Source organism: Dipodomys merriami, unplaced genomic scaffold (genome assembly GCF_024711535.1).
Source record: "Dipodomys merriami isolate MVZ:Mamm:240054 unplaced genomic scaffold, mDipMer1.0.p SCAF_19, whole genome shotgun sequence".
Classification (NCBI taxonomy): Eukaryota; Metazoa; Chordata; class Mammalia; order Rodentia; family Heteromyidae; genus Dipodomys; species Dipodomys merriami.
Window position 1 is genome coordinate 23,071,409 of NW_027203270.1, and position 16,188 is coordinate 23,087,596.

General features: G+C 45.4%; 1 protein-coding gene and 1 pseudogene across 1 annotated transcript; both read right to left on the minus strand.

Moving 5' to 3' along the window:
- Window positions 1-3,406: 3,406 nt before the first annotated feature.
- LOC138830418 (ER membrane protein complex subunit 4 pseudogene) lies at window positions 3,407-4,235 on the minus strand (annotated as a pseudogene).
- A 3,364-nt stretch (window positions 4,236-7,599) lies between these two features.
- LOC138830419 (somatotropin-like) lies at window positions 7,600-9,124 on the minus strand. The gene is made up of 5 exons (XM_070026792.1): window positions 9,064-9,124; window positions 8,692-8,852; window positions 8,417-8,533; window positions 8,091-8,252; window positions 7,600-7,800 (listed from the first exon to the last, which is right to left on the minus strand). Exons 1-5 carry the CDS (start codon window positions 9,071-9,073, stop codon window positions 7,600-7,602), a joined length of 651 nt encoding a protein of 216 aa, XP_069882893.1. The 5' UTR covers window positions 9,074-9,124.
- Window positions 9,125-16,188: the final 7,064 nt, after the last annotated feature.

Genomic DNA, 16,188 nt, shown 5'->3' on the forward strand with positions numbered 1-16,188 from the left:
AGGGGACTTTTCTGCCCAGTTTGGCTTTGAAGTCTGATCCTCAGATCTTAGCCTCCTTGAGTAGCTAGCATTACAGACATAAGCTACTGGCTCCTTGCATTTTTAGAGTTGAGAAAACTGCTGTCATTGAATAAACTTGCCACAATAACTAGTCTCTTCTTTGCAACTTTCAGTATTTTTTATTTTTTGTCAGTTTTGGGACTTGAACCTAAGGATTGGGTGTTGTCTCTGAGCTTATTTTGCTCATGGCTAGCACGATATCATTTTGAGCCACAGCTCTACTTCCAGTTTTCTGGTAGTTAATTGGAGATAAGAGTTTCATAGACTTTACTGCTGGGCTGGCTTTGAACTGTGATCCTTAGAGCTCAGCCTCCTGAGTAGCTAGGATTACAGGCATGAGCCACTAGCTCCTGGCTCCATATTCTTTTTTATTCTGTGGATTTAGTGTTTTAATTATAATGTGTCTATTAGTATTTCCTCTCTGATCTTGCTTGTGTGGTGTTCTCATGGATAATCCCACTAGGTACTACCTATTTGAAGGTTTCACCACCTCTCAACAGCACCACAGGCTAGAAGGCCCTTTAGGTACATTGGCCTTTAGCTGGCCTTTAGGGGGCTCATGCCTGTAATCCTAATTACTCAGGAATCTGAAATCTGAGGATTTCAGCCTGGGCAGGAAAATCTGTGAGACTCTTTTTTTTTTTTTTTGGTCGTGGGGCTTGAACTCTGGGCCTGGGCACTGTCCCTCAGCTCTTCAGCTCAAGGCAAGCACTCTACCATTTGAGCCACAGCACCACTTCTGGTTTTTCTGATGGTTCATTGGAGATAAGTCTTACGGACTTTCCTGCCTGGGCTGGCTTTGAACTGCGATCTCAGATCTTAACCTCCTGAGTTGCTAGGATTACAGGCCTGAGCCACCTGTGCCCGGCTCCATGAGACTATCTCCAATTAATCACCAAAAAGCTGGAAGTAGAACTTTGTCTCTAGTGGTAGAGTGCTAGCCTTGAGCAAAAGAGCTCATGAACAATGCCTGGCCCCCCTGAGTTCAAGCTTCAGGAACAGCACATAATCACATAGAGACATGGACACAAACACAGACGCACGTGTGTGCGCACACGTGCACACACACACACACATACCCACACAAGTACAAGCTAGAAGTGGAGCTATAGCCCACGTGGTAGAGTTGAAAATGCGCTCAGGCCCTAAGTTCAAGCCCCAGTACCAGCAAAAAAGAAAAAGAAAACCAACAACAAAAGAAAACATAGGCCTTTGAAGGACCTTTATCCAACTGTAGCAGGGCAATTGGGGCAAACAAAGAAATTATATTTTCACATTAAGTCCTATGATAAGAAAAGTATAGATTGCTAAAAGAAAGACTAACTCAAGATCAAGAAAGGATTCCTGGAAAGAGCTGGAAATATTTCAAGTTTACAAAAGAGGAATTTTTTTTTCTCAAAATTACCTTCTAAATTTCAATTTTCCTGCTAAATTTAGTGTGTTACTCATCTGAATTTAATCTAAATTTGTCATCTTCTCAAGTTCAGCGCTTGGAGAAATAGGAAGCAGATTCAAGGAAGGTATGTAGAACAGCCTAATCCAATTATTTATTTATTTATTTATTTATTTATTTATTTATTTATTTATTTATTTATTTATTTATTTATTTATTTATTTATTTATTTATTTATTTTGTCGGTAGTGGGGCCTGAACTCTGGGCCTGGGCGCTGCCCCTCCAGCTCTTCAGCTCAAGAGTAGTGCTCTACCACTTGAGCCATAGCGCCACTTCCGGATTTTTCTGCTTATGTGGTGCTGAGGAATCGAACCCAGGGCCTCATGCATGCAAGGCAAGCACTTTACCACTGAGCCACCTTCCCCCAATGATTCATTTAAATGTCTGGATCACTGCATTAGCCTCATAGCTGTCCCATATCTATCCCATATCTATAAATGCTACCTTGTGACTCCAGAGTCCTGAAACACAGTGATTCCATGAAGGAGGGAAGAATGATCATTAGGACTTCCTAGTTCCAGTAGGGACAGCCTGAGACCTAGCCTACTCTGTCTTTGCTTCTCATTGCCACAGGGTGTCACTGTTGATGGATGATTCTCCACAGTCCTGTGAAACCAAATGGTTCTGAAGATTCCCTTCTCTGAGTTGACTATCAGGCTTCTCTGAAAGAGGGAAGTCTGCTTCCAAGGGGCTTGGTCTAGCTGCAGGTGGTTCCTTGGTTGGGTGTCCAGGCATCCATGTCTCAGAGATCAACCTACTAGGTCAAATTCAGGGCCTTGTGCGTGCTAGGCAAATTGTCCCCCACATAGCTACACCCCTACAGCCAGTGCTTTGGATTAGCCATTCCCAAAGTCTCTTTGAATTTGGCCTAGTTTCCCTTGTAGGCTTGGATCTTCCTTTCCCCTTCATTATTCCCACTGTGGGTCAACACATCCAATGTCTAGATAGTTCTTCCTTAGTAATTCTTGAAGTGAAAAAAATTGTTATTGAGTCTTTAATATATAGTGTCTTGTTTTCCACCCAGGCGTGCCCTGAGTGGTAATCTACCTAGTTTTAGGTTTCTCATAGTTGCTGGGGTGACAGCTGTGCACTACCACATCCAGATTCCTTCCCTAGACACCGAGTCTTGTGTACATTTTCATCCCTGGGCTGGCCTGGAACTATTATCTCCAATCCAGCATCCCACCTAACTTGGGATGACAAGTACATGATACTGTGCACAGCTATGGATTGAGAAAGGGTCTCACAGCTTTTCTGCCTGGGCTGGCCTTCAATCCTTAGCCTCCCTAGTAGCTAGGATTATAGGCCTGAGACACCAGTATCCAACTTTACATCTTTTTTTTTTTCCCCAGCACAGTAGAGCAGCTGCCTTCACTATCTCCAGGAGGCTCCATATGCTAAAGATTTCAATCATTTTCTTTCTCTAAACAGTAGAACAACATGCTCATACTATTTTTTTTCTCCCGATCCTGAGACTTGAATTTAGGACCTGGGTACTATCTCTGAGCAATTCTTGCTCATGGCTAGTGCTCTACCACTTGTGCCAAAGCATCACTTCTGGCTTTTTCTGAGATAAGAGTCTTATGGACTTTTCTGCCTAGGCTGGCTTCAAACCATTATCCTCAGATCTTAGCCTCCAAAGTAGCTAGGATTAAAGGCATGGGCCATGGGCACCTGGTAGCCAGCTCAAACTTAATCCACAGCTACCCTGATTATCTACAGAAGGACAGTGACTGTTTGTACTCTAAATGTCTATCCTCTTAGAGATATTGAAGGTGACCTTTTGTTGTCCTTAAGATCTGAGGAAACAAGTTAAATCTAAAGTGGGGCGTCTTACTAAAGGGGTAATAATAGTATTTATTTATTTTAACTTTTTTAAAGCATTTAATTTATTGAAACACTCCTGTTTACATAGTTCTGCTTGTATTGTTTTGCTCTGTACTGACACATAAAGTTTTCTACATTATTTTCAGGCAGGGGTTGTGGTAAGATTTTCTTTTGTGTTTGTAGTCATATTATCATTTAGCGTTTGTCTCCTCACCATGGAAAAGAGATTTTGGGTATTGTCAGTGGTTATTTTAAGAGTGAGTACATTTAGGAGCTACTAGGCCTAGAGCAGGATATAAATAAGGTCCATTTACTTTAGGTTCAAGGAGCTTCTTTCTCAAGTTCACAAAACGAGTCCTCCACCACTGAACTCCATCTCTCTGGAGGCTCGATGAAGGCTAACCAATCTGACGCGTGTGTAGGTAACAGCCCCATGGACTGGCACTTGTAAACAGCCAGCGCCAAGCCCATCAGGTTCCCAATGAGATAAACCAGACCCTGAAGAAGCTTCTGACTTGAACTCTCTAGCATCTTGAAAGTGGCTGAAATGGCCATGAGGGCCTGGACCGGCCACCAGGCCATCATGCACACCATCATGGTAGGGAAGATAGAAATGGTATTGCCGGCCATGTACATGATGAAGAGGTTCATGGGGATCTGTTTGAGGGGGCCCAGGGCGATGTCCCAGCAGCACTTCTCTACCAGGATCCGGTCCGTCTCCTGCACGCTGGTGTCCGGCACCTGCTTGTCCAAGTACCCGACGGGGTACAGTGAGTCTCCCTGGCCGCTGCCCCGGTCACTTCGGCCCCTGCTGCCTCCACTGAGCCCGTTCAGCTCAATGGCCCATTTGAACCGCCGGCCGCAGCTGGCGACCAGGCAGCCTGGAGCCGTCATGATGGCCTCCGCTTCCAGAGCCCGCGCGCGCCCCCAGGGACCCCCGGCGCGCTGCGCTTCCGGCGCCTGGACATAGACGTCACTGTCGCTCCGGAAGTGCGATCGGATCAATAATAGTATTTAGATTATAGGATTATAGTTAGAAAAAGATGACATAGTACTCAAAAAGCACACATGTGCTGCACACATGTATTCACAGGTGCTGAGTTTTGCTGTTACTTACACTAACTCTCCCAGTGGTAACCATATCCTTCATTACAATCCCAAACTCAAGAGTTGAAATTATGACAACCACTGAGGTTCATCAAAAATCATACACCCAATACAAACCTCTCTCTTTCCAATATGCTCTCTCTCTCTGTGTCTTTTTCTCTCTCCCTCCCCCCCTCTCTCTTTGCATTGGTACTGGGGCTTGAACTGAAGCCTTCATGATCTTGCTCAATGCTCCACCACTTGAGTCCCACCTCAACTTCTGGCTTTTTGTTGGTTAATTGGAAATAAGAATCTCTTGTATTTGTCTGCCTGGGCTAGCTTTGAACCACAATCCTCAGATCTCAGCCCCTGAGTAGCTAGGATTACAGGCACCCAACTACTTTCCTAGTATTGATGTCAAAATACCAACTCTGCTTTTAGGAAATTAAAAAAAAAAAAAGGTTATTTTGTATTGCAGACTGCCACAAGAACCTTAACCTATCATGGCTGGGAGCAAGGCAGTGATGGAAACTAGACCATAAAACTGGTTTTGGGATACCAGGGGCCCTGTGCCTCTTTCCAGCAACAGACACCCCAGGTCCTGTTAGCAGGGTCTTTATTGATTATCAGACAGGGGAGTACAGTGCAGAAAGTAAGGCAGCAATCTCTTTAAAGTTACAGACACTGGCATGTGAAACAATCCTAAGATGAGTAACTTTTTTTGGGGGGGGGAGGGGTCCAGTCATGGGGCCTGAACTCTGGGCCTGGGCGCTGTCCCTCAGCTCTTCAGCTCAAGGCTAGTGCTTTACCATTAGAGCCACAGCACCACTTCCAGCTTTTTTCTTTTTGCTTATGTGGTGCTGAGGAATCGAACCCAGGGCCTCATGCATGCAAGGCAAGCGCTCTACCACTGAGCCAGCTTCCCAGCCCCAGATGAGTAACTTTCTTACCTTAGAAGTGGAGGCAAGTAGCAAACAACCACAATTTGTATAAACCTTTATCTAAGTCCAGGGTCTAAGGAAGTTAACTCACATTTAGGGTAGAATCCTGACTCTCTGTAATGCTAGGAGCGATTGATCTTTCTTGGGCCACTCACAGCTTGCTGAGAGTCAGAGAATGGCATTCCAGTTCTCTTTATTAGATCTCGTGGCTCAGCATTCACAGATTCCCACAATTCTGAGTCAAATCTGAGTGATCACAGTCTGGGAACATGAGCTATCCTAAATGATATGCCTTCAACAAGGAATGAGTCCCCCAAATTTAATTGTTCATCCTACCTGTTTCTGAGGAGGGAGATAGTTAATCCCTTCTCATCAATCAATATCAGTTCTGTTCCTGCTCTGTCTTTGTATGAAGAGGCAAAACTGAAGTCATTGTGCTTCCACTTGTACATTGATGCTCACTCTTGGGCTTCCATTCCTTCATTACCAAGTATTTGACAATTGGATAGTCCCAAAAGAGCACCATCCCTCCCTCCCTCCCTTCAGCCCCTGATCTGAATCCCTGATAAGGCAGTAGTGTGACTCCCTGCCCATTGATGTATAAGCACTGATCCTTGGCACTGAGCATGCCTGGACACCAAAGTAACCAGCCCTTGGAAAGGGATGTCCCATCCCAGGAGAAGATTGTAAAGTGTCCTTTGGAGCACCTGTTTCTTTCTCTTCTTCTCCTCTAGGTTGCTGAGATGTTTGATTCTGTCCTCAAAACTGGACTCTTAAGCCAGGTCATTCACAAACTAACATCTTTTTTCTATAATGTAGATTGGACAAGTTAGCAGATAGAGGAAAATGTCCAGAAAACAGGACTGTAAAACTACCATACTGTTTACTACCTGGGTTTCATTTGTAAAAATCAACATAAGTGGTACTAGATGAAAATGCTTCTGTCCTTCTATCAGAACCCAGATCTTCACATCTAAGTATTGATTTATAGGTCAGTAGTTAGTTAGTGAGCAAATGTTTGAGGAGCTAAAACCAATAGGCATTAACCACCACCCTTCAAGCTCATTGGAAATAAAAAAAACATATGAAAACATTATTGACAAGTGTTAGACACTCCATCAGAAAACATGAGACACCCCCAAATTTGATGCAAGCATAACACAATAAGTTGAGTTCAATAATATGTCAATCATTTCAGAAACATCATTTCACTTAATCCTCACATAAGCCTTATAAAAAGCATATTGTTATCTTTTTGTTCAAGAGCATAAATTATATGCAGTACGTGTCTTTCTGACTCTCTTCCTTATTCACTGCTCTTAGGTTTCCAAATGTGTTTGGGTTAATTTTTTCCCTTAAACTATTTTCCATACCTATTAGTTGCCAGTGTTTAAAATTTAGATTCATGTAAAAGTCTGAATGTCTTAAAGAATCAGAAGGCATGCAGACCTGCTCCTCCAGTCGTGAAGGGCGTATGCTGGATGAGCCCTGTTAGTTGACCCTACTCCTCAACACTGTAGCTTCCACAGAAGCCAGCGTATCAGCACTTCTGTAGTTATCTCAACACTTCTATAGTTATCTACCTGCCCCATGTTGGCATTGCGTTAGCAGTCCCTAATTCAGATTCCAGATGTTGGTTCTGTTTGTCCCCAACCAATCATTGGACTGGTTTTATCTCCCAAGCTGTAATGGGAACAAATGGATATTCATCTTAAAATTTAGGTGCATCTGATATTAATTACATGCTTCTTACATAGATAAAAGGCCGGGCAAAGAAAGCAATTTTATGAGTTCATCTGTGCTATCTCACTTCCAGGTACTTTTCTTCTGTATTTGATAGCTTGTGTTGTTTTCATTTCTTCCCAAGTTTGGAATTGCTGATGTTGGCAGGGGAGAAAGTGTCTTCAAGTACTTTATGGGAGTAACCTATGACCTTACTGACCTATGAGACTCTTCAGAAAGCTAGGACACCCCCCTGGAGGAAATAGACTTAGCATGTTATGGAGAGGGTGATGTGCCCACTTCATTCTGATTCAGGAAAACCAAGTATGAGATCAGGATCCCTGCAGGTTGGTTTCCCCATTCTACCCTTTTCCCATACTGTCTCCCTCCCCAGTAGAGAGACACATAGTCAGAGAATATGATGCAACTTAATTTTATTAGGTCAAGGATGATGGGCACTGGAGAGGCCCTTTCTAGGGAAAGGGGAGGGTAATAGAGACACTGTGTGATTAGAAGCCACAGCCATTCTCCACAAAGCGACGACACCTCATGAGTCGCAGGTAGGTCTCCGTCTTGTGCAGGTCCTTCTTGAAGCAAGAGAGCAGCCCATAGTTCTTGATGAGTGCATCATCACTGCGCAGATTGGCTTCAAATTTTTCATAGGTTTGTTTGAGGATCTGTCCAGTCCGGGGGCTTCCATCTTCCAGTTCCTGAAAGAGGAAAGAAAGGTAAGAGAGGCAGAGGAATCCTGAGAACTTTGTCCTCCTTCCCTGTTTATGTCATTCACTCTCCCCTCGAACCCCTCCCCCTCCCCCCAGGGCCAGAGATAGGCCGAGATGATTTAGAAGAGGAAATAGGGACTAAGCTACATTCTTTTAAATTAAGACCTAACTGGAAAAAAGAGCGTAGCAGCTCTAGCTCCCAGGTAGACCAGTATGACTTCCAAACCTAATCAGAGTGGTATGACCCCCACTGCTGGAGACCCTGGCACCATCCTCACCCGCATCAGAGCCTGGATGCCTTCCTCTAGGTCCTTCAGTTTCTCATAGACCCGGTCGGAGCTGCCAAACACCAGGCTGTTGGTTAAGACTCTGCTAAGGAACTGTGCAGGCACCAGCCAGGACTGAATGAGCAGCAGTGAGAAGTTGAGCAGCTCCAAGTCCTGTGGGCAAAGGCTGGGTGGTGGTATGTGGCCCTGTGGCTTCTGCCTGGGCCTCCTATACCTCTCCATCCTTGAGAGAGAAAATGTCCCCCAGCCTGGGGTGTGGGCAAGGCTGCCTGGAGAGAAGGGAAAACAGCAGGCAAAGAGAGCCTGGTACCACTCACGGATTTCTGCTGGGCCTCGTTTTTGCCTAAGGGAGCTGGGATGGTCTCTGAGAAGCAGAAGAACGCCTGGACATTCTGGATGGAATATCGTTGTCCCTCGGAGATGTAGGTACGTTCCTGGGAAAGCATTGCTACTTTATTGGAAACCCCCTCCGCTGATAGCACTTAGTTTGCACAAGACAACCCTGAGACCTTAGATTTCTCCCATGACTTCCCGAAGGGGAAATCGCCCCATCCTGCCACCCCAGCTGGGTGCCCATCCCTGGAGAGCTTACAAACTCTTTGTAGGAGTTGGCAGCCAGCTGATGCAGGTGCTGGGCTCGGAGCACAGCATTGGCAAACAGGCTGGACAGAGACATGGCTGGGAAGGCACCAGCCTCCTGAGACCAGGGCAGGTTGAGTAGGGTAAAGGCCAGGAGCCAGGTACTACGAAAGCCTGGAGGGAAGGACAGGAGAAATAGACAAGGCTGAAGAGCAATGGCCAGTTTCTCCCTGCCCCCAGACCAGCTCCTTCTACTTCCCTACCTTCTGAGAGTCTTCTTCTCAGAATGGCCACTGTTGGGCTTAGATGGCTCCCATCCCATTTACAGGGCCCCCATACATGGGTCCACATCATGCCCTCCCACATGAATTTTACAAGTGCTTACCTACAGCCATTGCAGTGTGGTGAGCTGACCACAGGACCCTAAGCAGTTTGGGAAGCTGGGTCCTGGGATCCTGGAGTTGTTCCCTTATGGGCCCTTTTTATATACTGGCCCTCTTTCCCCCACCTCAGGGCCCTCACTTGTTGTCCCTATAAATTTATGAATGGACCCACAGATGCCTTATGCTGATGGATAATTCAGAAGCTCCTCCCACTCATCCTGTTCCCAATCCTATCCTCTTCCCTTCAAGGGGACTACTGGGACCCTGGGGGCTGCTCTGTAGCCAGGTGGGGGAAGGGGGGAGCAGTCAGAGAGAAAATTGCCTAAGGGACAGTCTCAGGAGCCACAGAGACAGCAAGGACATCTTTCCAGTTCCACCAAAGAAAGGGGGAATCAGGTGGGAAGAAGAGGAGAGTCCCTGAGCCCATGTCTCCTTCTACCTCCCCTGACATCTTCCTCCTGTATCCCCTGGGGCACCAACATGGTGTTTCCATAACAGAGGGAGAAACTTCTGACCCTTATACTCCCTCCTGAGGAGTGAGGACAGCAGAAGTGAGAGTTGGGGACTGTCTCATAGCCAAATAAGATGGGCACAAAGTAGGTGTGGCTTGGCTCCCCATCAGACAGGTTACTTACAGAACAAGTAGAAACAGCCTGGGGAGGAGAGCATTTTTTTTTTCTCACTTCTCAGAACTAAGGTGATTCCTCTGGTTGACCCGGAGGACTTTGGAGACTCCCAGGAATGCATTTTATGGAAGGTTCCTATAGGAACCACTGGACCCAGGGAGACAAACTGCAGAAATATATATGGTAGTAGAAGTTGGTGACCTGTCCTCTATTCTGGGCCTTCTCAGGAGCAGAGACTACATCTATGATTCATTGGGAATAAAAACTAAACTTTGAACTAGTCTTAGGATTTTTTTTCTCTAATTACAGAAAATAGTCCAGTCTTGGGTCATTGCTGAGATGTCTGACTTTTCTAATTTGGAGACTGCCCAAGAGCTGTCTTTGTGGCACATGGTTCCTCTGGTGTTAGCCTCCATAGGCTCAGAATGAACCTTTCAACCATCTTTATGAAATAGTTTTTTCTAATTTGAAATCCATGGATTTCTATCAGTGGATTTGGATGTCCAGTGGATTTGGCCATCTTTGGGATTCTCTGTACTTACCATGAAAGGTTACAGATATGCTCTTGATTCTAAAGTGCTTCTTTAAGGCTTAAAGAGCCCCTCTTAGGTTCAAGTTCATGGGCTAGTGATCCATATTTCTCATCCAAGTTGTGGCCTCAGGATTGGCAGAAGCTCTTTCTATTCCTCATTGGTTGTGTGTATGTGTGTGTGTGGTATGGTGTGTGTATATGTGTGTGTGTATGTGTGTGTGTGTGTGTGTGTGTGTGTGTATTGTGTGTACTGATCCTGGGGCTTGAACCCAGGGCCTGAGCACTATTCTTGATCTTTTTGTTCAAAGCTAGGGCTCTTACTACCTGAAGGACAGTCACACTTTCAGCTTTTTGGTAGTTAATTAAGAGTCTCATGGACTTTCCTGTCTAGGTTGATTTTGAACCATGATCCTTCCAGACCTCAGCCTCCTGAGTAGTAGGATTACAGGCGTGAACCACTTGGCTGGTTCTTTAGAGCCTACTTTTAACTCTGCTCTTCTTCCCTGGAGATCAGAGGCTGGTTATTGCACTCAAGTAATGATCATCTGCCTTCTTTTAGCTTCTAGCATCCTAAGTATTTTGATTTTTTAATTTTTTAGCCAGGATCTTTCCTTGTAGTGTAGGCTGGCCTCCAACTTACAGTCCTTCTGCTCAGCCTCCCAAGTGTTGGGATTGCAAGTGTACTCCTGGCTAGTATATGTGTCTTAGCATTGATAGTCATTTAGCCAACTGGGCAAAAGTCTTTGGAGAGTGTTTTGTGGGTATTTCCACAAGCTTTCACAGGATAGGTATATTTCTGAAGGCACAACATGTGCCAGGTAATGTACTGGGTGATTAAGCATGTGAATATCTGTCTCAACCAATTGCTGGGCAAGGTGGCACATGCCTGTCATCCCCTAATTCCAGGAGCATAAAGCAAAATAACGCAGAAAGGAACTGGCAGAGTGGGTCAAGTAGTAAAGCATCTTTCTGATAGGCACAAGGCTTCAAGTTCCAACCTCAGTAAACTCCCTCTCCCACCCCCAAGCCAGATCTGTGGTGCTGTCTGGTGTAAACAGAACTTTTCTTAGTGAACAGCTTAGGAGGACAAGATAAAGCCACTGCACAGATGTTTATTGAAGGCAGGGGAATTGAGTGCAAAAACATCAGCCCCAGAATGAGGTGTCCATACACACTAAGAAAAGTGGTAGGAGGGCTGGGAAGGTGGCTCAGTGGTAGAGTGCTTGCCTTGCATGCATGAGGCCCTGGGTTCAATTCCTCAGCACCACCAAAATAGACAAAGCTGGAAGTGGTGCTGTGCCTCAAGTGGTAGAGAGCTACTGAAGAGCACAGGGAGAGCTCACCCAGGCCCAGAGTTCAAGACCCACAATCAAAAAAAAAAAAGAAAGAAAGAAAGAAAAGAAAAGTGGTAGGGAAAAAAAAACCCCAAACAACCAAATGTAGCCTGATTCAGTGAACCAAATCACATCATCCTTTATATTTGTATTGCACATTTCAGTGTACATTGTTTTCACTTCCTGTATCTCGCTGGACCCTTGAATTCACCCCCCTGTGCAGCAGAGGATTCAAGCATGGAGGAACAACCTTGGAGGGCAGCAAGGAAGGCAGGTACTCCTGTGTATTGGTAGGACTGTTGTTTATACTAAGAGTACATCTCTGAGTGATCTAGCAGTCTAAATAAATAGATTTTCTAAGTGATGTCTACTTGGGGCCTCATTCCCCAGAGAAAAAGTTCCATTGACAATGAAGTATTCTGTTCCGAAATATATCCCAGTAGCTGTAGCAAGTCTAGGTGCTTTTCCTAATGGGTGCCCTCAGCTGGAAATAACCACCTCCTTCCTCTAGCTTGTCCTGTGACTGTTTATAGTCATCATATTCCCATTACTGTACTGGAAGCTGTTATCCATCCATCCATCCATCCATCCATCCATCTGTCCATTCATTCATTCATGCATTTCCATACATACACACCTGATTTAGAGACAGAGTCCCAGTATTTAGTCATACATGGACCTTGAACTTGAGGTCCTCTTGTCTCAGCCTCCTGGTCACTAGGATTCCACAGGTACACTACCACACTTGACTTGTTTATTCTCTTATTCAGATATTAACAAGTAATTGTGGTCCATACCTTGTGCCAAATATTAGACCAGAGAAATGAGCATAATCCTCTTCTGGAGCTTATAGTCTACTAGGAAGAGAGAAAATAGCAGACAAGTAAATATGTAATAGCAAACGATAGACATTTCACGTTGGGACAACTACCATAAAGGAAATAACTGAGAGAGAGGTGAGAGAGTAAGCCAGGGGATGGAAGCAGTGAGCAAGCTAACACAGCCCCAGTCCTGAGAATTTAGATGAATGTGCTGAGGAAAGCAAAAGTATGGAAGGAAGAATACAGAGGTCTGGCTGGGATGACAAGGTTAGACATATTGTCTTTTGATGTCCTCCTATTAGCATATTTGTTTAAAAATAACAAGGACAAGAACTTGAATGATAGCTCTATATTTGTGAAAACATTAAATGAAGGAGTAGACAACAAGGCCATGAGCATTTGTGTCAATATTCTAAACATACTGAACTGGGGGGACCTGGGTCTTGGTGTTGTCTCCTTTCCCCATCTTACCATGTGGAGGAAACAAGCTTAGTTCCCTGGGGAAGGTGTATTTTATTTTTAACTTGTGTTAGGATCAGTCAAATGCATCTTAACAAACTCTGAATGAATTTAGGATTTATTATGTTTGTTTATTAATAGTTATTTTTAGTTCAAACCAGGGTTTGAATTCAGGGACTCATGCTTGCTAGGCAGTCATTCCATCACTTAATCCACGTCCCTAGTATTTTCTTCTTTTTTTAAAAATTTTTCTGTCTTTTTTTCCCCCCAGATAGGGTCTCATGCTTTTGCCTGATCCAGTGTGCACCATAATCTTGTTGCCTCTTTCATAGCTGGAATAACAGGTGTGATTCACCACATCCAACTTATTGGTTGAGATAGTCTCTTGCTAACTTTTTGCCTGGCTTGGCCTTGATGCATGATTCTGTCAATCTCAACTTCCCAAGTAGCTGGGATTATAGGTATGCAAGATCATGCTCCACACCAAGTGTCCAGTCAAGCTAGACACCTACGAGGCATGCACATTGCCTGCTGCTGCCATTCAAACAGTGGTGGGTTTTTTTTCTGCATTGTTTTTATGTTATTTCTGATTCTGCTGGAAAAACACCCAAAATCTTGGGCCAGATCACCCTACCCCAGGCAGCACCTGCAATGAGAGGGCCGGAAGTCAAGCTAGAGCAGAGGAGGAACCTTAAACCAGAGTCCCAAGGGACCCAGGTGGATTCCCCCAGTGAGCAGTGGTGCATGTGTCCACCAAGGCTCTCAGTGCTTCTTTCTGGAGAGGGGGAGGCTCAGAGGAGCTGGGCTTCTACAAGGATGGTTCAGCAGCATCTCTGGAGGGTTCTGGGAGACTGATTGAGGCCTTGCTCACAAGGGTGGAGTCTGTAGGACGTTGGGCCTTGTGATACACATGGAGAAAACCTCTTCAAAGCAGACTTATTTTTGCCAGTCCTGGGGTTTGAACTCAGAGCCTGAGCACTGACCCTGAGCTTCTTTTTGTTCAAGGCTAATGTTCTACCACTTGAGCCACAGTGCCACTTCTGGCTTTTTCTGTGTATGTGGTACTGAGGAATCGAATCCAGGGCTTCATGCATGCTAGGCAAGCATAGACTTTTTGAAGACGGTTAAGGTTGTTCCAGTGTTCCTTGCCCCTAATCTTCTTCCCATGGCTCAGACTTATAGCTGTAAAGCCTTTCAAGGAAGGCTGCTGGTTTGGGAAGAATTTTGCATTTGCATTGGAAAAGTCTTTGTTGACAGAGAATCATTTGGTTTGTTTTTTTGTTTTTTTTTTGGGTCCGGTCATGGGGCCTGAACTCTGGGCCTGGGTGCTGTCCCTCAGCTCTTCAGCTCAAGGCTAGCGCTCTACCACTTGAGCCACAACGCCACTTCTGGCTTTTTTCTTTTTGCTTATGTGGTGCTGAGGAATCGAACCCAGGGCCTCTGGCATGCAAGGCATGCGCTCTACCACTGAGCCACCTTCCCAGCCCCACAGAGAATCATTTGGGTGGGAGGTTTCATCCTCCAGCAGTCACCCTGAAAGGGCTCTAGTCTTTCTGGGTCATAATGGACCATCTTGCTGTTTTAGGAGCTTGCATTTTGAGTATGTTGTTATTTATGAGCATTAAAAAGTGCTCAATTTATGTTTGTTGGGACCCCCAACAAACTCTGTTTTCCTGATTGTGGGAGAGATTTAAGAGTCTATACATGTTTTAGAATCCATAAAACTGTACAAAGTTCTTGTGTACATAGAAAAGTAATCAAACTTAATTTTATACAGTAAATTTTTAAAAACCATCATCTAGAGCCAGGGGTGGTGCCACCTATCTGCCATTTTAGCACTGAGGAAGCTGAGGCAGGAGGATGAGTTTCAGAATGGCATACAAGTCCAGATACTCCTGCCTCAGACCCCTGAGTCACTGGAATTACATTCTATCATACCTGGCTCCAGATAGGTTTACAGATAAAGCAACCAAGACCTGGGATGCTCATCATCCCTATCCTCATGCCCCAGGTAGGTTTCTACTGCCTCAGTGAGTTCTAGGGACCAAAGCCCCACAAAACAGACACAGCATTACTCAAAATGCAAGCTCTTAAAACACTTAGACAGTCTATTATGACCCAGAAAGACTTCTTAGAGCCCCTTTAGGGTGACTGCTGGAGGATGAAATCTCCCACCCAAATGAGTCTCTGTCAACAAGTATTTCAAAGCCTCAGGGAATCCCAGCTATTGAAAGATGTTCATCTTTCAGTAAATCCAAGGCTCCCCCCCTCCTCCCTGCCCCGACTCAGGGAAGCCCCAATCAGAGGGAGACCCTGCTTCGGGGAGAAGTGAAGAGTCTCTCCTCACCCTCCACTGGCTGCCTAGGTCCCTGGTGAAGGCAGAGGACAAAATTAGTGCCATTATGCAAAATAACAGGAAAGCGAGGGCTCAGCTCAGTGGAAAAAAATGCCAAAACAAGCCAGTTTCCCCTAGGAGCCCAGACTAGGGAGGGAACAAACAGCTCCCCTCACTCAGCCCTCCTGGCCCAGAGCAGTCTGACACTCTAGGTGTGTGTGCCTTACCCATCTTGCCCATCCAGAACTCTAGGGGATATCTGCTACAAATTGGGTTTTTCTCACTAGCTCTCACACACTGTCTATGGTTCTCCAGGTAAACTAGTGGTTTCCTCTAAGTAGAGATTCCCCTGCCTGAATCTGGAGCATGAACAGCAGAGGAATGTTTCTGAATCCCCTCCAGGTAAACAGGAAGTGGGGCACAATCTGGCTTGGGAGGGAGGCCTTGCACATACAGGTTAGCTGCACTTGACCCCACCCCCACCCCCCAGCTATGAGTTGACTCAAGTTATGCTCACAGCTGATAGCTTGAGGCCTAATTTGTAGAGAGACCAAGGGAGCATATAATGAGGACAGTGGAGACCTTGCAGGGTGGGGGTGGGATGGAGGAGGGGGTCGGGGATATGACACTGTGAAAGTTTACCACACAAAGCCTTCTCTCTCTCTCTCTCTCTCTCTCTCTCTCTCTCTCTCTCTCTCTCTCTCTCTCTCTCTCTCTCTCTCTCTCTCTCCTTCTTCCTCTCTCCCTTTCTCTCTGGTGATATTGGGGCTTGCTAGGTAGATGCCCTACCACTTGAGCTACATCCCCAGTTCAAGAATCTTTTCATGGCTCTGGGTCAGATTTGTCACAGGTAGGCTGGGCACTGGGTGGCTCACGCCTGCATTCCTAACTTCTCAGGAGGCTGAGATCTGAGGGATGCAGTTTGAAGCCAATTCAGGCAGGAAAATCCATGAGACTCTTTATCTCCAGTTAACTACCAAAAGTGGAGCCACAGCTCATGCTGGCCTTAAGCAAAAATGC